The sequence below is a fragment of the Boleophthalmus pectinirostris genome, unplaced genomic scaffold, assembly GCF_026225935.1.
Source record: "Boleophthalmus pectinirostris isolate CB_2022bp ecotype Guang Dong unplaced genomic scaffold, ASM2622593v1 HiC_scaffold_13, whole genome shotgun sequence".
Lineage (NCBI taxonomy): Eukaryota > Metazoa > Chordata > Actinopteri > Gobiiformes > Gobiidae > Boleophthalmus > Boleophthalmus pectinirostris.
This window is the reverse complement of record NW_026571036.1, coordinates 1,024,107-1,050,610: the sequence shown is the minus strand read 5'-3', so window position 1 is coordinate 1,050,610 and position 26,504 is coordinate 1,024,107. Positions and strand designations below refer to the sequence as shown.

The 26,504-nt window shown below is 50.6% G+C and overlaps 1 protein-coding gene across 1 annotated transcript; it reads left to right on the top strand.

Moving 5' to 3' along the window:
• Positions 1-26,495, top strand: LOC110163855 (serine/threonine-protein kinase MRCK beta-like). The gene is made up of 31 exons (XM_055149131.1): positions 1-196; positions 2,135-2,254; positions 3,239-3,367; positions 3,822-4,038; positions 4,536-4,628; positions 4,795-4,925; positions 5,593-5,823; positions 6,369-6,467; positions 6,646-6,875; positions 7,391-7,496; positions 8,043-8,167; positions 8,815-8,920; positions 9,929-10,077; positions 10,157-10,248; positions 11,352-11,428; positions 12,116-12,250; positions 12,857-12,962; positions 13,812-13,942; positions 14,113-14,252; positions 14,428-14,515; positions 14,659-14,869; positions 15,251-15,313; positions 15,456-15,697; positions 20,905-21,262; positions 22,903-23,000; positions 23,114-23,192; positions 23,593-23,728; positions 24,444-24,582; positions 25,112-25,235; positions 25,690-25,739; positions 25,822-26,495. Exons 1-31 carry the CDS (start codon positions 56-58, stop codon positions 25,939-25,941), a joined length of 4,266 nt encoding a protein of 1,421 aa, XP_055005106.1. The 5' UTR covers positions 1-55; the 3' UTR covers positions 25,942-26,495.
• The last annotated feature ends 9 nt before the right edge of the window (positions 26,496-26,504 follow it).

Here is a 26,504-nt window from a genome sequence, read left to right as displayed (position 1 = left end):
GTCCTCGGTTGCCGTGGGGACTCCGGACTACATTTCTCCTGAGATCCTTCAGGCGATGGAGGCGGGGCGCGGTCGTTACGGTCCGGAGTGTGACTGGTGGTCCCTGGGCGTCTGCGTCTACGAGATGCTCTACGGGGAGACGCCGTTTTATGCCGAGTCGCTGCTGGAGACATACGGCAAGATCATGAACCACCAGGTACCCCCGACCCCGACCCCGACCCCCCCCCTGACCCCCTGACCCCCCCCCTGACCCCCCCCCCCGACCCCCCCCCCTGACCCCCCCCACTGACCCCTGACCCCCCCCCCTGACCCCCCCTGACCCCCCCACTGACCCTGACCCCCCGAACCCCCGACCCCTGACCCCCCCGACCCTGACCCCTGACCCCCACTGACCCCCTGACCCCCCATCCTGACCACTGACCATGACCCCTGACCCCCCCCTGACCTCCCTGACCCTGATCCAGCTTTTGACAACTGACTTGACCATCAGTTTGACCCACTGACTAACTTCCACAGACTAACTAAACTAAGTGAAGATAAAAACTCCAGCTCTTGTGTCGCTGATGTGGTTCAACTTGTGTTGGATTAAAAGACATGACTCAGGTGAATACAGGTCAGTGTGACCAGATTTGTGTTTGTCAAAACCAGGACAGCGTACGGGGGGAGGGGGGCGGGGCCTCGTCATCCACATTGAGCGACTCTCACCTGGAAAAACTTTTTCCCACTGGACACAGAAACATATGTGCTGCTTTATCCACTGTGCACATGGACTCACACTTGTCCCAACGCAACGGAAAGTGTGGAATTTCTTCTACAAATCCTGGTTAAATCCACATTTGTGCTTCGGTTCGTTACAGACTGACCCACTGTTTGTGTCTCGCTCCTTCTGATGCAGAGACACATGTACACACCTGTTTGGTCACGACACACACACATACATTCAGTTTGTCCAGTAAAATCAACGGAATCCATGAAATTCTTAATGATCAATTATCGATTCATCGATTAATCCTGCCCATCCCTAGTTCAGAGTTTGTCCAGATCAGAAAAACAGAAAACGGCTCCACAGAGAATTTTACCCCTGAACCACTGTAAATATTTTTCACACACGTTTGGCACCTTTTTGTTTGTTTGTTTTTTTGCCCTGTTGAACAGTAAAGCCCCAAAAACACATTTCCCGACTCAGCCGGAGTTTCTGGAAAATTCTGTATCAAATTCTTCATAACACGACGATAATCCCCAAACATTTCACTTTTTATTTTATGCAGAGATTCAAAGATACAAAACTTTTCCAAATTGTAATTTTCATTTTTCCAAAATGTGTCACATCAAAAGCTCAGCTCTGCCCGATCCTCCTCCAGACCGGGTCCAGATCCTCCTCCAGACCGGGTCAGATCCTCCTCCAGACCGGGATCCTCCTCTAGATCAGATCCTCCTCCAGACCGGGTCAGATCCTCCTCCAGACCGGGTCGGATCCTCCTCCAGACCGGGTCAGATCCTCCTCTAGTCCGGCTCGGATCCTCCTCTAGTCCGGCTCGGATCCTCCTCTAGTCCGGCTCAGATCTTCCTGTAGACCGGATCAGAACTGCTCCTTTATCCTCGTCTAGACCGGTTGAGATCCTGGTTAAACCGCTCGGTGTCTTTTTTGGGGTTTTGTTTCTGGGTCTCTGGTCCCGTGGCTCTTGGCCCAGTTTGGTCTAAATGTGGACTGGAGCAGGTCCGGTCTCTCTGGACCCCGGTCTGGTTCTGATCTGGGTCTGGACTTAAACGGGTCTCGGTAACATGAAGGTGTTTGAGAACAGACCTGCAATTAAAGCCTCACTCTGTAACTTTCCTCAGTCTCCAACACCTTTGATCGACTCAAATGTGAAAAGTTTTTTTTAAGCTCAGATCTTTTCTCCTCAGACGTTTGTCCAGGTTCTCGTCGTTTCTTCTCTGAGCCTCTGAAGTTTGTTTGGACTGATTTGTGTTTGAGAAGCGCAGACGTACAGGAAACACGACGGGGGCTGGAGTAAAACTCTGGTCTTCAGTTGGTCTTTAGTTCGTGTTCTGATGTTCCTCACGTTCCTCACGTCCTCACGTTCCTCACGTTCCTCACGTTCCTCACGTTCTTCATGTTCTCTGTTCTCCTCAGGATCGTCTGGTTTTCCCGTCTCACGTCTCCGATGTCTCCGATTCTGCTCGAGACCTGATCCAGCGTCTGCTCTGCCCCCGAGAGTCCAGACTGGGCCTCCGAGGAATCCAGGACTTTAAAGTGAGTCTGACCCCCCCGAGTCTGACCTCTAATTTATTACGAACAAAAATAATTTAATTCCGAATAATTTTAAAAAAAATTTATAAAAAAAAAATAAAAAATTTAAATAAAAAAAAAAAATTAAAAAATTTCAGAATAAAAATAATTTAATTCAGAATAAAAAAATATTTAATTGAGAATAAAAATTATTTAATTGAGAATAAATTTTTTTTAATTCCAAATAAAAAAATATTTTATTCTGAATAAAAATTATTTCATTCCAAATAAAAATTATTTCATTCTGAATAAAACTGTATTCCTCATTAAAAAGTCCATGTAAACACTTATTTCTTAATGAACTAACTGTGAATTCATCTTAATTTCTTCTGATGTTAGATGTGAGTGAGTTTGTTTGGTGAATCGTGTTTGTGGTTTGTTGTTGTTAAAATGCTGCTGATGCTTCATGTTCCTCGTGTCGTTCGTCTGACGCGTTGATCCGACTCCACCAATTATCAGAACCACTGGAGGAAAAGTTTGGATGGTGTTTGTGTCCGTGGACGAACTACAAACCGAGATGACAGAAAAAAAAAATTATTTCCATTAAACTCCAAGGAGAAGATTTTAATTCAGAACAATTAATAAGTATAGAATAAAAAACACTGTGTAAACGTGGAGACGGTTGACGTCGCACTGGGAGAATTCTGTTCAAAATTTTGACACAAACACATTTTTCTGGCACTTTAAACCTGATTTCAACAAAATAAAGGTGGTGTTTATATTTATATTTGTCACATGATCGTCTCTGGGACGTTCGGCGAGTTTGGGCCTCGTGGTCGCTATGGTAACGGAGCGATGTCACGTCAAGTTTTGGAGCAAATCTTTACAAAAGAACAGTAAATGTGTCTGGTCCATGTGTGTCTGGTTCACGTGTGTCTGGTTCACGTGTGTGGTCACGTGTGCCTGGTTCACGTGTGTCTGGTTCACGTGTGTCTGGGTCCGTTTCAGGATCACCCGTTCTTCTCCGGGATCGACTGGGACCGGATCCGGACGATGGCGGCTCCGTACATCCCTGAAGTCTCCTCCCCCACGGACACGTCCAACTTCGACGTGGACGACGAGACGCTCAAGAACCCAGTAAGACCCGGACCAGAACCGGACCTGGACCTGGACTGGACATGACATGGACTCAACCTTTAGTTTAGACCTGGTTTAGACCTGGTTTAGACCTGGTTCAGTCTTGGTTTAGACCTGGTTTAGACCTGGTTTAGACCTGGTTTAGACCTGGTTTAGACCTGGTTCAGACCTGGTTTAGACCTGGTTTAGACCTGGTTTAGACCTGTTTTAGACCTGGTTTAGACCTGGTTCAGTCCTGGTTTAGACCTGGTTTAGACCTGGTTTAGACCTGGTTTAGACCTGGTTCAGTCCTGGTTTAGACCTGGTTTAGACCTGTTTTAGACCTGGTTTAGACCTGGTTCAGTCCTGGTTTAGTCCTGGTTTAGACCTGGTTCAGTCCTGGTTTAGACCTGGTTTAGACCTGGTTTAGACCTGGTTTAGACCTGTTTTAGACCTGGTTTGGTTCTTTTTTCAGGAGGTCTCGGCTCCTGTGGCTCTCAGCAGTTTTTCGGGGCAGCAGCTTCCCTTCGTGGGCTTCACCTACACCTGTCCGAGTGGGCGTGGCCTGAGCCCGGCAGGTGTGACGGGTGTGACAGGTGTGACAGGTGAGGGCGTGTCCCGGGGGGCGGAGCTCGAGCAGAAGATCCAAAAACTGGAGCGAGAGAAACAGGAGCTGCACCAGAAACTGTCAGGTGAGACTCCGGACACCAGGGGGCAGCGTCTCCACCAGCCCAACGCCGTGAGACGCTCAACAAAATCACGAATACTGAAAATCGAGTTTGGAACGAGTGAAAAATGATTTTATTAAACTTCCTTGATTAGAAACTGTTCTAAATCCCAAAATCGTGAATTGAGCCTGGATCCGAAATGTATTATTATTATTATTATTATTATTATTCATAAGGTTAAACAGGCCTGTAACACATGTGTCTCTCTTTCTCTGCTTCTCTCTTTTTCATTCTCTATTTCTGTCTTTTTTTGCTTTTTTGCTCTTTTTCTCTTCCTCTCTCTCTCCCCCGCTCTCTATTTCTCTCCCTTTTTACTCTTTTTTTTGTCTTTCCTTCTACTTCTTTTTCTCTTCTCTCTCTCTCTTCTACTCTTGTTTTTTTCTTTCTCTCTTTTTTACTTTCTCTCTATTTCTTTTTCTCTCTTTCTTTCTCTTTCTCTCCGTCTCTTTTTGTGGTTGTAGAGTTTTCTCAGCCTCAGTCTGGAGTTTTGTCTCGAGAAAAAGAGATTAAAAAACTCAACGAAGAAATCGAGCGCCTCAAGAAGAAACTGTCAGGTCAGATTCTCTTCTCTGATTGGTCCATTTTACTCCTCCCCTTCTCTGATTGGTCCATTTTAAACTCCTCCTCTTCTCTGATTGGTCCGTTTAAACCCCTCCTCTTCTCTGATTGGTCCGTTTAAACCCCTCCTCTTCTCTGATTGGTCCATTTAAACCCCCGCAGACTCTGATAGGCTGGAGAAGCAGCTGGAGGAGGCGGTGTCTCTGCGTCAGGACGAAAGCTCCGCCTCCAAACTGCGAGCGCTCGAGCGACAGGTGAAGAGTCTGAGACAAGAGAAAGAGGACGCCCACAAGGTACTGACCTCTGACCTCTGACCTCTGACCCTCTGACTTCTGACCCTCTGACCTCTGCCCCTCCCTCTTTTTTTTTTCTTTCTCTCTCTTTTTCTCATTTTCTTTTTCTTATTCTCTTTTTCTTTCTCTCTGCTTCTTCTTCTTCTTGGAGACCTGCACCTGCCCAGCACCTGGACTGAACCAGGACTGAACCAGGACTAACCCAGGACTGAACCAGGACTGAACCAGGACTAAACCGGGACTAACCCGGGACTAACCCGGGACTGAACCGGGACTGAACCCGGGACTGAACCGGGACTGAACCGGGACTGAACCGGGACTAAACCGGGACTAAACCGGGACTAAACCGGGACTAAACCGGGACTAAACCAGTCTTGGACACTGTGTGCTTTCGTCGTTTTTTAGTTGACTTATTTTGAAAGGGCATCGGAAGTTTATTTTGACACCGCGTGTTTATTTCCCGTCTTTCCACTGATAAAAACCTTGGAGACAAAAACATTAAAAGTCCATCCTCTTGGGCAGCGTCAGACGGTGGTTGGACGTGTTTATGATGGTCAGAGCGGGTCAAAGGGAAACTAAACCTTTCATGTGAGTTGGGGTTCTGGATCACGTCTGACCCTCTTCTTCTTCCTCTTCTTCTTCCTCTTCTTCTTCTTCTCGTCCACAGCAGCTGCAGGAGTCTCTGGAGCGAGTTCGCGCTCAGTCGAAGGAGCTGCGTGACGTTCACAAACTGCGTAAACAGGCCGTGTCGGAGCTTTGTGACGTGTCCCAGACTCTGGAGCAGCTGCGAAACAACGACAAGAGACTGAACCGGACCATCCGAGACCAACAGGAGGAACTACAGAGTCTGCAGAGAGCGGCGCAGGACAGCAGAGGACTGCAGGCCCGAGTCAGAGAGGTCAGGACCGAGACCGGGACCGAGAGGAGCGAGACCGGGACTAGGACTGAACTGCGACTAGAAAAGGACTGAACCAGGCATAAACCCATTCTAAACCTGGTATAAACCTGGTCTAAACCTGGTCTAAACCAGGTCTTAATGTGGTCTAAACTCCATCCAAACCTGGTCTAAAGCTGGTCTAAATCTGGTCTAAACTTGGTCTGAACCTGGTCTAAATCCGGTCTAAACTTGGTCTGAACCTGGTCTAAATTCGGTCTAAACCCCATCTAAACCTGGTCTAAACTTGGTCTAAACTCGGTCTAAACTCGGTCTAAACCAAAACCAGGTCTAAACCAGGTCTAAACCAGGACTAAACCAGGACTAAACCAGGACTAAACCAGGACTAAACCAGGACTAAACCAGGACTAAACTGGTCTAAATCTGGTCTAAACCAGGACTAAACTTAGACTAAACTCGGTCTAAACCAGGACTAAACTTGGACTAAACTCGGTCTAAACCTGGTCTAAACCCGGCCTTGTAGATGATGTAGTTCTGTTGTGTTGCAGTTGGAGGCGCTGTTGGACGAGTCGCGCTCTGAGGCTCAGAAAGAGAAGAAGCTCCGAGAAAACAGCGAAGCGTTTGGACGAGAACTGCAGAGCGCCAAGGTACAAGTACTACAGTAATACTACAAGTACTACAGTAATACTACGAGTACTACAGTAATACTACGAGTACTACTACGAGTACTACAGTAATACTACGAGTACTACGTGTACTACTACTACCTCTACTGCTGCTGAGCAAAAGTGCTTTAAGTGTCATGTCTGTGTTTGATCCAATCAGACTCAGGGGGCGGAGCTTGACCCGGCTCAGGGGGCGGAGCTGCGGCAGCTGAAGGCGGAGCTCGATCGCACTCTGGCCAATCAGGAGGAGCTGCAGCGCCGAGACTCCGCCCACTGTGCAGAGATCAAAGACCTGCGCTCCCAGCTCCACCAATCGGAGAGCGCACAGCTGTCGGCCAATCAGGAGCTGCGCAGCCTGAGGGAGCGGCTGGAGCTGGCCAATCAGGACAGGTCTGTGCAGCCGCCATTTTAAGACACAATCACGACACTAAGACAAAAAACAAAACAAAATGACTGAACTGGGAAAACAAATGTGAATATTTTTTGCTAAAATCTTTAATATAGTGATCTTTAAAGGTGTAACTTTTCTAGTGGTAGTTTGTGTTTTCAGACTGTAGATTGTGTTTTTAGACTGGAGTTTGTGTTTTTAGACTGTAGTTTGTGTTTTTAGATTGTAGTTTGTGTTTTTAGACTGTAGTTTGTGTTTTTAGACTGTAGTTTGTGTTTTCAGACTGTAGTTTGTGTTTTCAGACTGGTAGTTTGTGTTTTTAGACTGGAGTTTGTGTTTTTAGACTGGAGTTTGTGTTTTTAGACTGTAGTTTGTGTTTTTTGACTGTAGGTGGAGCTGTAGTTTGTGTTTTTAGACTGGAGTTTGTGTTTTTAGACTGGAGTTTGTGTTTTTAGACTGGAGTTTGTGTTTTTTGACTGTAGGTGGAGCTGTAGTCTGACTTTGTTCTTGTTCTCAGACAAAGTGACCTGGAGGAGGCGCTGTCGGCTCTGAAGGACAAACATGAGAGAGAGAAGAGTCTGCTGAGCGAAGAGAACCGAAAACTCACCTCCGAGTCCGACAAGGTGTATGCCCCTGTCTGCCCCTGTCTGCTCCTGTCTGCTCCTGTCTGCTCCTGTTTGCTCCTGTCTGCTGCTCTTGTTTGTTTTTGCTCCTTCTTACTCGCTTTACCTGTGTTCTGATATTCTTCTGATGTTCTGATGTTCTCGTTCTAGCTGTGTTCTCTCTGTGTTCTGACGTTCTCATGTTCTGGTTCTTTCTGTGTTCTCTCTGTGTTCTGATGTTCTCATGTTCTGGTTCTTTCTGTGTTCTCTCTGTGTTCTGACGTTCTCATGTTCTGGTTCTTTCTGTGTTCTCTCTGTGTTCTGATGTTCTCATGTTCTGGTTCTTTCTGTGTTCTCTCTGTGTTCTGACGTTCTCATGTTCTGGTTCTTTCTGTGTTCTCTCTGTGTTCTGACGTTCTCATGTTCTGGTTCTTTCTGTGTTCTCTCTGTGTTCTGACGTTCTCATGTTCTCGTTCTAGCTGTGTTCTCTCTGTGTTCTGACGTTCTCATGTTCTGGTTCTAGCTGTGTTCTCTCTGTGTTCTGACGTTCTGATGTTCTGGTTCTAGCTGTGTTCTTTCGTGGATCGTCTGACGGAGCAGAACCGGCAGCTGGAGGAGGAGCTTCAGGAGCTCTCGTCCAAAAAGGAGAGCGTGAGTCACTGGGAGGCTCAGATCGCCGAGATCATCCAGTGGTACGTCCAGGACCGCACCTGACGCGGGGGGAGGGGGGGGGCGCCTGACGCGAGGGGGGGCACCTGACGCGGGGGGGGGGGCACCTGACGCGAGGGGGGGGGCACCTGACGCGGGGGGGGAGGGGGGGGCCTGACGTGGGGGGGGGGGCCTCATGAATCAGTCGTTGGTTTGTTTTTATGTTTTATCCACAAATGAAAATTTTATATTTGTCACTTGTATTTTATTTTTTACAAATAGATGTGGATTTGAAAGTTTATATTTTTTCATTTGTAAAAACAAAACAAAACAGACAAAAAAAATCCAACATGTTTGTGCATCATGTGGTGTCTGCACCAGTGCTGCCCTCTAGTGTCTCTGTGAGTCTGTGCGTCTGTTTGTGGATTTGACTAAAACAAAATCTCAAAAAAACATCACAGAGAAAAACTGTCAATCACATTTACAAACACAATTTACACTTTTACATATGATTTTCTTTTCTTTTTTTTTGTGAATGAAAAAAGATACATTTACAAATCCACATCTATTTGTAAAAAACAAAATACAAGTGACAAATATTAAATTTGTATTTGTGGATAAAAACAAGAACAAACCAACGACTGATTGTGTCAAACTCTGAGTTTATGAAGATGAATAAACTGTTTTTCAGGGTGAGTGATGAGAAAGACGCTCGTGGTTACCTTCAGGCTCTGGCGTCTAAAATGACGGAGGAGCTGGAGTCTCTGAAGACGACGAGTCTGGGCCCCCGGAACATGGTACGAGTACTACAAATACTACCAATACTACTTCTACTGCAAATACCACTGCAAATACTACTGTAAATACTACTGTAAATACTACTACCAATACTACTTCTACTGCAAATACCACTGCAAATACTACTGTAAATACTACTACTGCAGATACTATGATTAGAAACACTGTAGAGTTTGTAGTTTTAGTTGAATTGAAGCAGAGTCCAGCAGAGGGCGCTCTCATATCAACATATACACATGAGGCTGTGGTGGAGATCCTGGGCTCATCCACTCAACAGGGCAGATATCGATCCGATATATCGGTGTGTCTCATGACACACAATACAATACAACACACACAGTACAACACACACAACACACACACAATACACACACACAATACAACACACACAATACAACACACACAATACAACACACACAATACACAACACACACAATACAACACATGGGGAAGACGAGATATGTGGACAGGAGCAGGCGACAGGAGCAGGCGACAGGAGCAGGCGACAGGAGCAGGCGACAGGAGCAGGCGACAGGAGCAGGCGACAGGAGCAGGCGACAGGAGCAGAGGAAGAACCACTGCAGCAGAACATGAGGAAAGGGAGAGAACAGCTCCAGAGCCGAGCTCCTGTCGGGGGAAACAGTCTGGAGAAAACGACAACGACAACGACAACACACATCAGAACAGACGCAGGACGTGTTGTTCTCTGTTGATCTCTGTTGTTCTCTGTTGTTCTCTGTTGTTCTCTGTTGTTCTCTCTGTTGTTCTCTGTTGTTCTCTGTTGTTCTCTCTGTTGTTCTCTGTCTGTGTTCTCTGTTGTTCTCTGTTGTTTCTCTGTTGTTTCTCTGTTGTTCTCTGTTGTTCTCTCTGTTGTTTCTCTGTTGTTCTCTGTTGTTCTCTGTTGTTCTCTGTTGTTCTCTGTTGTTCTCTCTGTTGTTCTCTCTGTTGTTCTCTGTTGTTCTCTGTTGTTCTCTGTTGTTCTCTCACGTTCCGGGTCGTTCCGTCAGGACCCCCTGTGGAAGGTGCGTCGTTCTCAGAAGTTGGACATGTCGGTTCGGTTGGAGCTGCAGTCGGCTCTGGACGCAGAGATCAGAGCCAAACAGCTGCTTCAGGAAGAACTACGGAAGGTCAAGGGTCACTGCGCCGGGCTGGAGAGGTCAGGGGTCACGCCGGGGTCACAGTCATCATCATCATCACCATCACATGACCTCTGACCTCTGACCTCTGTGTTTCAGTAAAGTCAAAGATCTGGAGGAAAAGTCCAAACAGACTCAGGACCAACTGGAGACTCTACAGAAAGAACTGGACCAGAACCGGACCAGCTCAGGTCTGTACGCCCCTGGAGAGTCCGGGTTTAGTCCTCCTTTAGTCCTGGTTTAGTCCTGGTTTAGTCCTGGCTTAGTCCTGGCTTAGTCCTGGCTTAGTCCTGGCTTAGTCCTGGTTTAGACCTGGTTTAGTCCTGGTTTAGTCCTGGTTTAGTCCTGGCTTAGTCTTGGTTTAGACCTGGTTTAGTCCTGGTTTAGTCCTGGCTTAGTCTTGGTTTAGACCTGGTTTAGACCTGGTTTAGTCCTGGTTTAGTCCTGGTTTAGTCCTGGCTTAGTCCTGGCTTAGTCTTGGTTTAGACCTGGTTTAGTCCTGGTTTAGTCCTGGTTTAGTCCTGGTTTAGTCCTGGTTTAGTCCTGGTTTAGACCTGGTTTAGTCTGGTTTAGACCTGGTTTAGTCCTGGTTTAGTCCTGGTTTAGTCCTGGTTTAGTCCTGGCTTAGTCTTGGTTTAGACCTGGTTTAGTCCTGGTTTAGACCTGGTTTAGTCCTGGTTTAGTCCTGGTTTAGTCCTGGTTTAGTCCTGGCTTAGTCTTGGTTTAGTCCTGGTTTAGTCCTGGCTTAGTCTTGGTTTAGACCTGGTTTAGTCCTGGTTTAGACCTGGTTTAGTCCTGGTTTAGTCCTGGTTTAGTCCTGGTTTAGTCCTGGCTTAGTCTTGGTTTAGTCCTGGTTTAGTCCTGGTTTAGTCCTGGCTTAGTCTTGGTTTAGTCCTGGCTTAGTCTTGGTTTAGACCTGGTTTAGTCCTGGTTTATTCCTGGTTTAGTCCTGGTTTAGTCTTGGTTTAGACCTGGTTTAGTCCTGGTTTAGTCCTGGTTTAGTCCTGGTTTAGTCTTGGTTTAGACCTGGTTTAGTCCTGGTTTAGACCTGGTTTAGTCCTGGTTTAGTCCTGGTTTAGTCCTGGTTTAGTCCTGGTTTAGTCCTGGTTTAGTCTGGTTTAGTCCTGGTTTAGTCCTGGTTTAGTCCTGGTTTAGTCCTGGCTTAGTCTTGGTTTAGACCTGGTTTAGTCCTGGTTTAGTCCTGGTTTAGTCCTGGTTTAGTCCTGGTTTAGTCCTGGTTTAGTCCTGGTTTAGTCCTGGTTTAGTCCTGCTCTGATCCTGTGGTCTTCCTCAGGTCTGAATCTGGACTTTCAGGATTCTCTGTTCGAGTATTTCAACACGTCTCCTCTGGCGCCGGAGCTCAGCTTCAAAGTGAGTCAGAACCAGAACCAGAACCTCTCCATGTTCTACTGTTCCTCCTGTTCCTCATGTTCTACTGTTCCTCATGTTCCTCCTGTTCCTCATGTTCTAATGTTCCTCCTGTTCCTGATGTTCTACTGTTCCTCCTGTTCCTCATGTTCCTCATGTTCTACTGTTCCTCCTGTTCCTCATGTTCCTCCTGTTCTAATGTTCCTCATGTTCTAATGTTCCTCATGTTCTAATGTTCCTCCTGTTCCTCATGTTCTAATGTTCCTCCTGTTTCTCATGTTCTAATGTTCCTCCTGTTCCTCATGTTCTACTGTTCCTCCTGTTCCTCATGTTCTACTGTTCCTCATGTTCCTCCTGTTCCTCATGTTCTAATGTTCCTCCTGTTCCTCATGTTCTAATGTTCCTCCTGTTCCTCATGTTCTACTGTTCCTCATGTTCCTCCTGTTCCTCATGTTCTAATGTTCCTCATGTTCTAATGTTCCTCCTGTTCCTCATGTTCTAATGTTCCTCCTGTTTCTCATGTTCTAATGTTCCTCATGTTCCTCATGTTCTAATGTTCCTCATGTTCCTCATGTTCCTCGTCTCAGACCTTCAGACGTTGGAGCTGTCTTCCTTGTTTGAGTAATCTAGTGATCTCTCCTGGGCCCTGTTAAACGTTCTTTGTTTTTTTTCTCTGATCTTTTGTCTCAGCCATCGGACCTGGACTCCTCCCCCAAAGAGGCCACGCCCCCCTCACCTGCTGCCTCACCTGAGCAACAGGAAGTGACATCACAGCCTGTCCCAGAAAGACCCGCCCCCTCCGCCACAGGCCACACACCCCTCCAGGTACGAGCCGCGTCACCTCCCGACCTCTGACCTGAGCCCTCTGACCTGAGCCCTCTGACCTGAGCCCCCTGACCTGAGTCCTCTGACCTGAGCCCCCTGACCTGAGCCCCCTGACCTGAGTCCTCTGACCTGAGCCCTCTGACCTGAGCCCTCTGACCTGAGTCCTCTGACCTGAGCCCCCCGACCTGAGCCCTCCGACCTGAGCCCCGACCTGAGCCCCCCGACCTGAGCCCCCTGACCTGAGTCCTCTGACCTGAGCCCTGACCTGAGCCCCCCCGACCTGAGCCCCCCGACCTGAGCCCCCGACCTGAGCCCCCGACCTGAGTCCTCTGACCTGAGCCTCTGACCTGAGTCCTCTGACCTGAGCCCCTCTGACCTGAGCCCCCCGACCTGAGCCCCCCGACCTGAGCCCCCGACCTGAGCCCCCGACCTGAGCCCCCTGACCTGAGTCCTCTGACCTGAGCCCCCCGACCTGAGCCCCCCGACCTGAGCCCCCTGACCTGAGTCCCCTGACCTGAGTCCCCTGACCTGAGCCCCCTGACCTGAGCCCCCTGACCTGAGCCCCCTGACCTGAGCCCTCTGACCTGAGTCTCTTGTGTGTTTCAGCCTCGCGCTCATCAGCTCAGCATCAAAACGTTCAGTTCTCCTCCTCAGTGCAGCCACTGCAGCGCGATCATGACCGGACTCACACGCCAGGGCTACGGCTGCGAGGGTCAGACCTGATCTAGACCTGATCTAGACCTGGTTTACATCTTCTTTGGTCCTGGTTTAGTCCTGGTTTAGTCCTGGTTTAGACCTGGTTTAGTCCTGGTTTAGTCGTGGTTTAGTTCTGGTTTAGTTCTGGTTTAATCCTGGTTTAGTCCTGGTTTAGTCCTGGTTTAGTCCTGGTTTAGTTCTGGTTTAGTCCTGGTTTAGTCCTGGTTTAGTCCTGGTTTAGTCCTGGTTTAGTTCTGGTTTAGTCCTGGTTTAGTCCTGGTTTAGTCCTGGTTTAGTTCTGGTTTAGTCCTGGTTTAGTTCTGGTTTAGTTCTGGTTTAGTCCTGGTTTAGTCCTGGTTTAGTTTCTGGTTTAGTCCTGGTTTAGTTCCCTGGTTTAGTCCTGGTTTAGTTCTGGTTTAGTCCTGGTTTAGTTCTGGTTTAGTCTGGTTTAGTCCTGGTTTAGTCCTGGTTTAGTTCTGGTTTAGTCCTGGTTTAGTTCTGGTTTAGTCCTGGTTTAGTCCTGGTTTAGTTCTGGTTTAGTCCTGGTTTAGTCCTGGTTTAGTTCTGGTTTAGTCCTGGTTTAGTCCTGGTTTAGTTCTGGTTTAGTCTGGTTTAGTTCTGGTTTAGTCCTGGTTTAGTTCTGGTTTAGTTCTGGTTTAGTCCTGGTTTAGTCCTGGTTTAGTCCTGGTTTAGTTTAGTCCTGGTTTAGTCCTGGTTTAGTCCTGGTTTAGTTCTGGTTTAGTCCTGGTTTAGTCCTGGTTTAGTTCTGGTTTAGTCCTGGTTTAGTCCTGGTTTAGTTCTGGTTTAGTCCTGGTTTAGTCCTGGTTTAGTTCTGGTTCTGACGTGTTTGTTTTGTGTGTTTCAGTTTGTTCCTTCGTGTGTCATGTGACCTGCAGAGACCACGCCCCTCAGATCTGTCCAATCCCGTCGGAGCTGCGGCCGGCGGGCGTCGACGTGCAGAGGGGCATCGGGACCGCCTACAAGGGCTACGTCCGGGTGAGTCCAGGTCCGGTCCTGACCCGGTCCTAATGTGGTCCAGGTCTGGTCCTGACCCGGTCCTGATGAGGTCCTGATCTGGTCCTGACCCGGTTCTGACCCGGTCCTGACCCGGTCCTGACGCGGTTCTGACCCGGTTTTGACCTGGTTCTGACCTGGTTCTTGTGCAGGTGCCGAAGCCCAGTGGGGTGAAGCGCGGGTGGCAGAGGGTCTGGGCCGTCGTCTCCGACTGTCGTTTGTTTTTCTACGATGTTCCAGAAGGAAAAACCACCCAACCTGGAAACGCCGCCTCCCTCGTCCTGGACCTCAGGTACGTGGACCCTGGTGTGGACCTGGTGTGGACCCGGTGTGGACCCGGTGTGGACCCGGTGTGGACCCGGTGTGGACCCGGTGTAGACCCGGTGTAGACCTGGTGTAGACCTGGTGTGGACCTGGTGTGGACCTGGTGTGGACCTGGTGTGGACCTGGTTCTGTTCTTGTTTCAGGGATGAGTTCTTCTCCGTTTGCTCAGTGCTTCCATCTGATGTGATCCATGCTCCTCGGAAAGACGTGCCCTGCATCTTCAAGGTCCAGGTGGGTCCTGGTTTAGTCCTGGTTTAGTCCTGGTTTAGTCCTGGTTTAGTCCTGGTTCAGTCCTGGTTCAGTCCTGGTTCAGTCTTGTTTCAGTCTTGTTTCAGTCCTGGTCCTGACCCGGTTCTGGTCCGGTCTGTGTGCAGGTGGGGTCTCGTGAGTCCAGTCTGAGTCCGGTCTCGGTTCTGGTTCTGGCCGACTCGGAGCAGGAGCAGAGGAAGTGGCTGAAGGTTCTGGAAAGTCTCCACGTTCTGCTGAAACAGAACGGACTCCTGCAGACCCGAGTGCAGCGCCCCCTGGAGGTGTACGACCCCGCCCTGCCGCTCATCAAGAGTACTCTGAGCGCCGCAGTACTCGGTACTTTTACTATACTACTACTGTGTACTTATACTACTGTGTACTCATAAAGAGTACTCAGAGCGCCGCAGTACTCAATATTTTTACTACAATATACTTTTGCTACTGTGTACTTTTACTGGTCTGGGTCCTGGTCCGGGTCCTGGTCTGGGTCCTGGTCCTGGTCAGGTCCTGGACAGGTCCTGGTCTGGGTCCTGGTCTGGGTCCTGGTCAGGTCCTGGTCAGGTCCTGGTCAGGTCCTGGTCCTGGTCTGGGTCCTGGTCTGGGTCCTGGTCAGGTCCTGGTCTGGTCCTGGTCTGGGTCCTGGTCAGGTCCTGGTCTGGGTCCTGGTCTGGGTCCTGGTCCAGTCCGTGTCTAACGTGGTTGTGTTGGTTCTGTCAGATCGGGAGCGTGTGGTTCTGGGGACGGAGGAGGCTCTGTTCGTGGTGGAACTGACCCGAGACGGTGAGACTTTCACTTTCACTTTCACTTTCATAGAAACATTCAGAAATATTACACACTCTGGTTCTGTGTGGTTCCGTTGGTTCTGTGTGGTTCTGTTGGTTCCTTTGGTTCCGTTGGTTCTGACGGTTCTGTTCTGTTCCAGTGATCGTCCGGGCCTGCGACACTAAGAAGGTTCTGCAGGTGGAGCTGGTTCCTCGGGAGAACCTGCTGGTCCTGGTGTGCGGCAGAACCAAGCAGGTTCACCTTCAGCCCTGGCAGGTTCTGGACGGATCCGAGTCCAGTTTCGACGTCAAACTCACCGAGACCAAAGGCTGCCAGGCCCTGACCACCGGAACCCTGCGCCCGGGCGGAGCCTCCTGCCTGGTGACCGCCGCCAAGAGACAGGTGAGGCCCTGCCGCCAAGAGACAGGTGAGGCCCCGCCGCCAAGAGACAGGTGAGGCCCCGCCGCCAAGAGACAGGTGAGGCCCCGCCGCCAAGAGACAGGTGAGGCCCCGCCGCCAAGAGACAGGTGAGGCCCCGCCGCCAAGAGACAGGTGAGGCCCCGCCGACAGGTGAGACAGGTGAGGCCCGTGTGTGTGTGTATATAAAGGGAGAGGCCAAAGTATTCTGGTCTGAGTCTGGTCTCAGGTCTGGTCTGAGTCTGAGTCTGGTCTCTGGTCTGAGTCTGGTCTCTGGTCTGGTCTGGTCTCTGGTCTCTGGTCTCTGGTCTCTGGTCTCTGGTCTCAGGTCTGGTCTGAGTCTCTGGTCTGAGTCTCTGGTCTGAGTCTCTGGTCTGAGTCTCTGGTCTGAGTCTGGTCTGAGTCTGGTCTGAGTCTGGTCTCTGGTCTGAGTCTGGTCTCTGGTCTGAGTCTGGTCTCTGGTCTCTGGTCTCAGGTCTGGTCTGAGTCACTGGTCTGAGTCTCTGGTCTGAGTCTGGTCTGAGTCTGGTCTGAGTCTGGTCTGGTCTGGTCTCTGGTCTCTGGTCTGGTCTCTGGTCTGAGTCTGGTCTCTGGTCTGAGTCTGGTCTCTGGTCTGAGTCTGGTCTCTGGTCTGGTCTGGTCTCTGGTCTGAGTCTGGTCTAGTCTCTGGTCTGAGTCTGGTCTGGTCTGGTCTGGTCTCTGGTCTGAGTCTGGTCTAGTCTCTGGTCTGAGTCTGTCTAGTCTCTGGTCAGTCTGGTCCCTGGTCTCTGGTCTCTGGTCTCTGGTCTGGTCTCTGGTCTGGTCTCTGGTCTCTGGTCTCTCTGGTCTCTCTGGTCTCTGGTCTGGTCTGGTCTCTGGTCTCTGGTCTCTGGTCTGGTCTCAGGTCTGGTCTGGTCTGGTCTCTGGTCTCAGGTCTGGTCTCTGGTCTCAGGTCTGGTCTCAGGTCTGGTCTCTGGTCTCTGGTCTGGTCTGGTCTGGTCTGGTCTCTGGTCTCTGGTCTGGTCTCTGGTCTGGTCTGGTCTCTGGTCTGGTCTGGTCTCTGGTCTGGTCTCTGGTCTGGTCTCTGGTCTGGTCTGGTCTGGTCTGGTCTGGTCTCTGGTCTGGTCTGGTCTCTGGTCTGGTCTGGTCTGGTCTGGTCTGGTCTGGTCTCTGGTCTGGTCTCTCTGGTCTCTGGTCTCTGGTCTGGTCTGGTCTCTGGTCTCAGGTCTGGTCTGGTCTCTGGTCTCAGGTCTGGTCTCAGGTCTGGTCTGGTCTGGTCTCTGGTCTGGTCTCTGGTCTGGTCTCTGGTCTGGTCTCTGGTCTCTGGTCTCTGGTCTCTGGTCTCTGGTCTGGTCTCTGGTCTGGTCTCTGGTCTGGTCTCTGGTCTCTGGTCTGGTCTCTGGTCTGGTCTCTGGTCTGGTCTCAGGTCTGGTCTGGTCTGGTCTGGTCTGGTCTCTGGTCTGGTCTGGTCTCTGGTCTCTGGTCTGGTCTCTGGTCTCTGGTCTGGTCTCTGGTCTGGTCTGGTCTCTGGTCTGGTCTGGTCTGGTCTCTGGTCTGGTCTCTGGTCTCTGGTCTCTCTGGTCTGGTCTCAGTCTGGTCTGGTCTCTGGTCTGGTCTGGTCTCTGGTCTGGTCTCTGGTCTCTGGTCTCTGGTCTGGTCTCTGGTCTGGTCTCTGGTCTGGTCTGGTCTCTGGTCTGGTCTCTGGTCTGGTCTCTGGTCTCTGGTCTGGTCTCTGGTCTGGTCTGGTCTCTGGTCTCTGGTCTCTGGTCTCTGGTCTCTGGTCTGGTCTCTGGTCTGGTCTCTGGTCTGGTCTCAGGTCTGGTCTCTGGTCTCAGGTCTGGTCTCTGGTCTGGTCTCTGGTCTCTGGTCTCTCTGGTCTGGTCTCTGGTCTCTGGTCTCAGTCTGGTCTGGTCTCTGGTCTCTGGTCTGGTCTCTGGTCTCTGGTCTCTGGTCTCTGGTCTCTGGTCTCTGGTCTGGTCTCTGGTCTCTCTGGTCTCTGGTCTCTGGTCTGGTCTCAGGTCTGGTCTGGTCTCAGGTCTGGTCTCAGGTCTGGTCTCTGGTCTGGTCTCTGGTCTGGTCTCAGGTCTGGTCTCAGGTCTGGTCTCTGGTCTGGTCTGGTCTGGTCTCAGGTCTGGTCTCTGGTCTCAGGTCTGGTCTGGTCTGGTCTCAGGTCTGGTCTCAGGTCTGGTCTCAGGTCTGGTCTCTGGTCTCTGGTCTGGTCTGGTCTCAGGTCTGGTCTGGTCTGGTCTCAGGTCTGGTCTCAGGTCTGGTCTCTGGTCTGGTCTCTGGTCTCTGGTCTCTGGTCTGGTCTCTGGTCTGGTCTCTCTGGTCTGGTCTCTGGTCTCTGGTCTGGTCTGGTCTGGTCTGGTCTCAGGTCTGGTCTCTGGTCTGGTCTCAGGTCTGGTCTCTGGTCTGGTCTGGTCTGGTCTGGTCTCTGGTCTGGTCTCTGGTCTCAGGTCTGGTCTCTGGTCTGGTCTCTGGTCTCTGGTCTGGTCTCAGGTCTGGTCTCAGGTCTGGTCTCAGGTCTGGTCTCTGGTCTGGTCTCTGGTCTGGTCTGGTCTCTGGTCTGGTCTCTGGTCTCTGGTCTCTGGTCTCTGGTCTCTGGTCTGGTCTCAGGTCTGGTCTCTCAGGTCTGGTCTCAGGTCTGGTCTCTGGTCTGGTCTCTGGTCTCAGGTCTGGTCTCAGGTCTGGTCTCTGGTCTGGTCTGGTCTGGTCTCTGGTCTGGTCTCTGGTCTGGTCTCAGGTCTGGTCTCTGGTCTGGTCTCTGGTCTGGTCTCTGGTCTCTGGTCTGGTCTCAGGTCTGGTCTCTGGTCTGGTCTCAGGTCTGGTCTGGTCTGGTCTCAGGTCTGGTCTGGTCTGGTCTCAGGTCTGGTCTCAGGTCTGGTCTGGTCTCTGGTCTGGTCTGGTCTCTGGTCTGGTCTCTGGTCTGGTCTCTGGTCTGGTCTCAGGTCTGGTCTCAGGTCTGGTCTCTGGTCTGGTCTCAGGTCTGGTCTCAGGTCTGGTCTCTGGTCTGGTCTCTGGTCTGGTCTCAGGTCTGGTCTCTGGTCTGGTCTGGTCTCAGGTCTGGTCTCAGGTCTGGTCTCTGGTCTGATCTCTGGTCTGATCTCTGGTCTGGTCTCAGGTCTGGTCTGGTCTGGTCTCTGGTCTCAGGTCTGGTCTGGTCTCTGGTCTCTGGTCTCTGGTCTGGTCTCAGGTCTGGTCTGGTCTCTGGTCTCTGGTCTCAGGTCTGGTCTCTGGTCTCTGGTCTCTGGTCTCAGGTCTGGTCTCTGGTCTGGTCTCTGGTCTCTGGTCTGGTCTCTGGTCTCTGGTCTCAGGTCTGGTCTCTGGTCTGGTCTGGTCTCTGGTCTGGTCTCTGGTCTGGTCTGGTCTGGTCTCTGGTCTCAGGTCTGGTCTCAGGTCTGGTCTCTGGTCTGGTCTCTGGTCTCTGGTCTCTGGTCTCTGGTCTGGTCTCAGGTCTGGTTTCAGTCTGGTCTGGTCTCTGGTCTGGTCTCAGGTCTGGTCTGGTCTCTGGTCTGGTCAGGTCTGGTCTGGTCTGGTCTGGTCTCTGGTCTCTGGTCTCAGGTCTGGTCTCTGGTCTGGTCTGGTCTGGTCTCAGGTCTGGTCTCAGGTCTCAGGTCTGGTCTCAGGTCTGGTCTCTGGTCTGGTCTCTGGTCTGGTCTCTGGTCTCTGGTCTGGTCTCAGGTCTGGTCTCTGGTCTGGTCTGGTCTGGTCTCAGGTCTGGTCTGGTCTGGTCTCAGGTCTCAGGTCTGGTCTCAGGTCTGGTCTGGTCTGGTCTGGTCTGGTCTCAGGTCTGGTCTCAGGTCTGGTCTCTGGTCTCTGGTCACTGGTCTCTCTGGTCTCTGGTCTGGTCTCTGGTCTCAGGTCTGGTCTCAGGTCTGGTCTGGTCTCAGGTCTGGTCTCAGGTCTGGTCTCTGGTCTGGTCTCTGGTCTGGTCTCTGGTCTCTGGTCTGGTCTCTGGTCTCTGGTCTCTGGTCTCTGGTCTGGTCTCTGGTCTCTGGTCTCTGGTCTCTGGTCTCTGGTCTCTGGTCTCTGGTCTGGTCTCTGGTCTCAGGTCTGGTCTCAGGTCTGGTCTGGTCTCAGGTCTGGTCTCTGGTCTCTGGTCTCTGGTCTGGTCTCTGGTCTCAGGTCTGGTCTCAGGTCTGGTCTCAGGTCTGGTCTGGTCTGGTCTGGTCTCTGGTCTCTGGTTCTCTGGTCTCTGGTCTCTGGTCTGGTCTCTGGTCTCTGGTCTCTCTGGTCTGGTCTCAGGTCTGGTCTGGTCTGGTCTCTGGTCTCAGGTCTGGTCTGGTCTCAGGTCTGGTCTCTCTGGTCTCTGGTCTGGTCTCTGGTCTGGTCTCTGGTCTGGTCTCTGGTCTGGTCTCTGGTCTGGTCTGGTCTGGTCTGGTCTGGTCTCTGGTCTGGTCTCTGGTCTCAGGTCTGGTCTCAGGTCTGGTCTCTGGTCTGATCTCTGGTCTTGGTCTCAGGTCTGGTCTCTGGTCTCTGGTCTCTGGTCTCTGGTCTCTGGTCTCTGGTCTTGGTCTCAGGTCTGGTCTGGTCTCAGGTCTGGTCTCTGGTCTCTCTGGTCTGGTCTCTGGTCTGGTCTCTGGTCTGGTCTCAGGTCTCTGGTCTCTGGTCTGGTCTCAGGTCTGGTCTGGTCTCTGGTCTGGTCTGGTCTCTCTGGTCTGGTCTGGTCTGGTCTCAGGTCTCAGGTCTGGTCTCTGGTCTGGTCTCTGGTCTGGTCTCAGGTCTGGTCTCAGGTCTGGTCTCTGGTCTCAGGTCTGGTCTCAGGTCTTGGTCTCTGGTCTGGTCTCTGGTCTCTGGTCTCTGGTCTCTGGTCTCTGGTCTGGTCTGGTCTGGTCTCAGGTCTGGTCCTGGTCTCAGGTCTGGTCTCTGGTCTGGTCTCAGGTCTGGTCTGGTCTCAGGTCTGGTCTCAGGTCTGGTCTCTGGTCTGGTCTCTGGTCTCTGGTCTCTGGTCTCTGGTCTCTGGTCTGGTCTCAGGTCTGGTCTCAGGTCCTGGTCTCTGGTCTGGTCTCAGGTCTGGTCTCAGGTCTGGTCTGGTCTCTGGTGGTCTCTGGTCTCAGGTCTGGTCTGGTCTGGTCTCAGGTCTGGTCTCTGGTCTGGTCTCAGGTCTGGTCTCAGGTCTGGTCTCTGGTCTCAGGTCTGGTCTCAGGTCTGGTCTCAGGTCTGGTCTCTGGTCTCAGGTCTGGTCTGGTCTCAGGTCTGGTCTGGTCTTTCAGGTGCAGTGTTTTGAGCTGATGAGGTCCAAGCCGTTCTACCGGAGACTTTGGGAGGTCCAGGCTCCGGGTCCGGTCCAGTGGTTGGGGATGGTCCTGGACCGGATCTGCGTGGGTTTCCCGGGGGGTTTCGCTCTCCTGGCTCTTCAGGGAGAGTCCAGCCCCGTGTCTCTGGTCTGGCCCCAGGACCCCAGTCTGGTCTTCCTGTCGCAGACGCCCCTGGACGCGCTGCACGCCGCTCCGCTGAGCCGATCCAGCGAGATCCTGCTCTGCTTCAGCCACACCGGGGTCTACGTGGACCACCAGGGCAGAAGGTCCCGGACCAGAGAACTCATGTGGGCAGGGACCCCCACGGCCTTCAGTGAGTCAGACCTGGGTTAGACCTGGTTTAGTCCTGGTTTAGTTCTGGTTTAGTCCTGGTTTAGACCTGGTTTAGTTCTGGTTTAGTCCTGGTTTAGTCCTGGTTTAGTTCTGGTTTAGTCCTGGTTTAGTCCTGGTTTAGTCCTGGTTTAGACCTGGTTTAGTCCTGGTTTAGATCTGGTTTAGTCCTGGTTTAGTCCTGGTTTAGACCTGGTTTAGAGACCTGGTTTAGTTCTGGATTAGTCCTGGTTTAGACCTGGTTTAGTCCTGGTTTAGACCTGGTTTAGACTGGTTTAGTTCTGGTTTATGTTCTGGTTTAGTCCTGGTTTAGACCTGGTTTAGTTCTGGTTTATTCTGGTTTAGACCTTGGTTTAGTTCTGGTTTAGTCTGGTTTAGTCCTGGTTTAGTTCCTGGTTTAGTTTAGTCCTGGTTTAGTTCTGGTTTAGTCTGGTTTAGTTCTGGTTTTAGTCCTGGTTTAGTTTAGACCTGGTTTAGTCCTGGTTTAGTCCTGGTTTAGTTTCTGGTTTAGTCCTGGTTTAGTTCTGGTTTAGTCCTGGTTTAGACCTGGTTTTACCTGGTTTAGTTTTCTGGTTTAGTCCTGGTTTAGACCTGGTTTAGACCTGGTTTAGTCCTGGTTTAGTCCTGGTTTAGTCCTGGTTTAGTCCTGGTTTAGACCTGGTTTAGACCTGGTTTAGTTCCTGGTTTAGACCTGGTTTAGTTCTGGTTTAGTCCTGGTTTAGACCTGGTTTAGACCTGGTTTAGTTCTGGTTTAGACCTGGTTTAGTCCTGGTTCTGGTTTAGTCCCTGGTTTAGTCCTGGTTTAGTCCTGGTTTAGACCTGGTTTAGACCTGGTTTAGTTCTGGTTCTGGTTTAGTCCTGGTTTAGACCTGGTTTAGACCTGGTTTAGTTTAGTCCTGGTTTAGTCCTGGTTTAGTCCTGGTTTAGTTCTGGTTTAGTCCTGGTTTAGACCTGGTTTAGACCTGGTTTAGTTCTGGTTTACCTGGTTTAGTTCTGGTTTAGTTCTGGTTTAGTCCTGGTTTAGTCCTGGTTTAGTTTAGTCCTGGTTTAGTCCTGGTTTAGTTTCTGGTTTAGTCCTGGTTTACCTGGTTTGTCCTGGTTTAGTCTGGTTTAGTTCTGGTTTAGTCCTGGTTTAGTCCTGGTTTAGTTCTGGTTTAGTCCTGGTTTAGTCCTGGTTTAGACCTGGTTTAGTTCTGGTTTAGTTCTGGTTTAGTTCTGGTTTAGTTCTGGTTTAGTCCTGGTTTAGTTCTGGTTTAGTCCTGGTTTAGACCTGGTTTATTTCTGGTTTAGTTCTGGTTTAGACCTGGTTTAGTCCTGGTTTAGTCCTGGTTTAGACCTGGTTTAGTTCTGGTTTAGTCCTGTTTAGTTTTAGTCCTGGTTTAGTCCTGGTTTAGTCTGGTTTAGTTCTGGTTTAGTTCTGGTTTAGTCCTGGTTTAGTTCTGGTTTAGTCCTGGTTTAGACCTGGTTTACTTCTGGTTTTTAGTTCTGGTTTAGACCGGGTTTAGTCCTGGTTTAGTCCTGGTTTAGTTCTGGTTTAGTCCTGGTTTAGTCCTGGTTTAGACCTGGTTTAGTCCTGGTTTAGTCCTGGTTTAGTCCTGGTTTCTGACCCTCGTGTCTCTTCAGGTTCCAGTTCGTCTCATCTCACCGTTTATTCCGATTACGGCGTCGACATCTACGACCTGCAGACCTCAGACTGGCTCCAGACCCTCCCCATCAGAAAGGTACTCAGACCTGGTCTAGTCCTGGTCTAGTCCTGGTCTAGTCCTGGTCTAGTCCTGGTCTCGTCCTGGTCTCGTCCTGGTCTAGTCCTGGTTCTAATTGTGGTTTTTTTCAGCTGCGTCCCTTAAACTCGGACGGATCGTTGAACCTGCTCAGCTCTGATCCTCCAAGACTCATCTACCTCCAGAAGACAGGTGAGACAGGTGAGACAGGTGAGACAGGTGAGACAGGTGAGACAGGTGAGACAGGTGAGACAGGTGAGACAGGGACAGGTGAGACAGGTGAGACAGGCGAGACAGGTGAGACAGGGGACAGGTGAGACAGGTGAGACAGGCGACAGGTGAGACAGGGGACAGGCGACAGGTGAGACAGGGTGAGACAGGTGACAGGGACAGGGACAGGTGACAGACAGGTGAGACAGGGGACAGACAGTGGACAGGGGACAGGTGAGACAGGGGACAGGTGAGACAGGTGACAGGTGAGACAGGGGACAGGTGAGACAGGGGACAGGCGACAGGTGAGGGGGGGCGACAGGTGAAGGGGGGCAGGTGCTAGAGAGGCGAGTTGCCGTGGTGACCAGTGTGTGTGTTGCAGAGGGAGGCGTCTGGGGAGAGGGAGAGCTGGCGTTGCCGGGGGTGACGGAGAGCAGCAGGAAACTGATGGTCCGAACACGAAGCAAAAGAAAATTTCTGTTTAAACTCCCCGAAGAAGAACGACAACAACAGAGAAGGTACGAATACTACGAATACTACAAGTACTACAAGTACTACAAGTACTACCAGTACTACCAGTACTACCAGTACTATCAGTACTATCAGTATAGCTGTAAATACTGTTAAACAAACAACACGGAACTTTACATTTTTAAAGGTGAAGTTGTGTGTTGGTCTCGTTTGCAGGTTTAATGTTTAAATGTGAATATTTATTTATGTGTTATATTGTGTATTTATTGTACACATTTGTGTACTTCTGTGTGTGTATTGTGTATTGTGTACTTGTGTGTATTTATTGTGTACTTGTGTGTGTATTGTGTATGTGTGTACTTGTGTATTTATTGTGTACTTGTGTGTACTATTGTGTACATGTGTGTATTTATTGTGTACTTGTGTGTACTTGTGTGTATTTATTGTGTACTTGTGTGTATTTATTGTGTACTTGTGTGTACTTGTGTGTATTTATTGTGTACTTGTGTGTACTTGTGTGTATTTATTGTGTACTTGTGTGTATTTATTGTGTACTTGTGTGTATTTATTGTGTACTTGTGTGTACTTGTGTGTATTTATTGTGTACTTGTGTGTATTTATTGTGTACTTGTGTGTACTTGTGTGTATTTATTGTGTACTTGTGTGTATTTATTGTGTACTTGTGTGTATTTATTGTGTACTTGTGTGTATTTATTGTGTACTTGTGTGTATTTATTGTGTACTTGTACTTGTGTGTTTCAGGGAGATGTTGAGGGACCCAGAGTTTCGTTCTAAAATGATCTCAGGACCCACAAACTTCAACCACATCTCACACATGGGACCAGGAGACGGCATGCAGATCCTCAGGGACCTGCCCATGGTGAGGGAGGACCTGACTGTGGTGAGGGAGGACCTGACTGTGGTGAGGGAGGACCTGACTGTGGTGAGGGAGGACCTGACTGTGGTGAGGAGGACCTGACTGTGGTGAGGGAGGACCTGACTGTGGTGAGGGGGGACCTGACTGTTGGTGAGGGAGGACCTGACTGGGTGGTGAGGGGGGACCTGACTGTGGTGAGGGGGGACCTGACTGTGGTGAGGGGGGACCTGACTGTGGTGAGGGGGGACCTGACTGTGGTGAGGGGGGACCTGACTGTGGTGAGGGGGGACCTGCCCGTGGTGAGGGAGGACCTGACTGTGGTGAGGAGGACCTGACTGTGGTGAGGGAGGACTGACTGTGGTGAGGGGGACCTGACTGTGGTGAGGAGGACCTGACTGTGGTGAGGGAGGACCTGACTGTGGTGAGGGAGGACCTGACTGTGGTGAGGGGGGACCTGACTGTGGTGAGGGGGGACCTGACTGTGGTGAGGGGGGACCCGGTGCTGAGTGACCCGGTGCTGAGTGACCCGGTGTTGTCGTCCGTGTGGTTGCAGAGCGTCTCTCCTCAGGACCAGGAGCCAGTGAGTCGCTCCAGACCTTTGTCCAGCATCAGTCGACACCAACAACAACAACAACAACAACCACGCAGCAAGAGCCACATCACCAGGACCGCCTCAGGTCATACACCTGTCACACACACCTGTCACACACACCTGTCACATACACCTGTCACACACACCTGTCACATACACCTGTCACACACACCTGTCACAACAACAACCACAACAACCACGCAGCAAGAGCCACATCACCAGGACAGCCTCAGGTCATACACCTGTCACACACACCTGTCACACACCTGTCACACACACCTGTCACATACACCTGTCACACATACACCTGTCACACCTGTACACCTGTCACACACCTGTCACACACCTGTACACCTGTCACACACCTGTCACATCACACCTGTCACATACACCTGTCACATACACCTGTCACATACACCTGTCACATACACCTGTCACATACACCTGTCACATGATGTCATCTCTGTTTGCTCCAGCGTCTGCGTGACCATATAAGGTCGTTCCTCACATGTCTCATCTCTTGTCTCTGATTGGTTTAGATTTCGGAGGCGGAGTTTCTTCTCGGCTGGACTTGGACCCTGACCTGGAGGTGAGACTTTCCCGAGGATCATAACCGGATTACGTCGGGTCTTAAACTGGATCCGGTTCTGACGGTTTCTTCTTTGTTTCAGGACTCGGACTCGTTCAAACTGTCGTCCAACAGCTCCAACCCGAGCAGCCCGCCGTCGCCCACGTCGCCCCACCGCACGCCCGACCTCGACCTGGACCTCACCCAGACCCACTTCAGCTGAAACCGGCTCTGGACCGGCTCTGGACCGGCTCCGGACCCGGGGCTAGACCAGACTCTGTTTGGTCTTAAAGCAGGACTCTGGTTCAGTTCTGGGCCCAGTTTGTTTCTAAAACACTAAACCGTGACCCGACTCTGGAGGAGGCCGCGGGTTTAACTTTGTTCTGAATCTTTTTTTTTTTTCGTTGTATCGACTTTTCTGGTTTGAAACGTTCTGAAGCTGCTGAAGGATCCTGTGCAAATACGTTTATCTTTAAATGAAACACTTTATACATTTTACGCAGCGAGACGCGCGGCGGACATTTTGTGCCAGTGCAGCCGCCGCTACAAAATGGCTGCCGACGTTTGTGTAAAAAAATGAGACGTTTTATGATTTTATGGTTTTATGATTTTATGATTTGATGCTTTTATTTGTGCTGCTGACGATGGGAACACTTTATCTGTGGAGAAAACACTGTAACGACTCTCACACTACTGCTCTGGTGGAATCACGAGAATAAAATATCTTTGTAATTATGAACGTCCATGTTAAGAATAAAATCATGTCAAAACACTAAACGCCGCTCC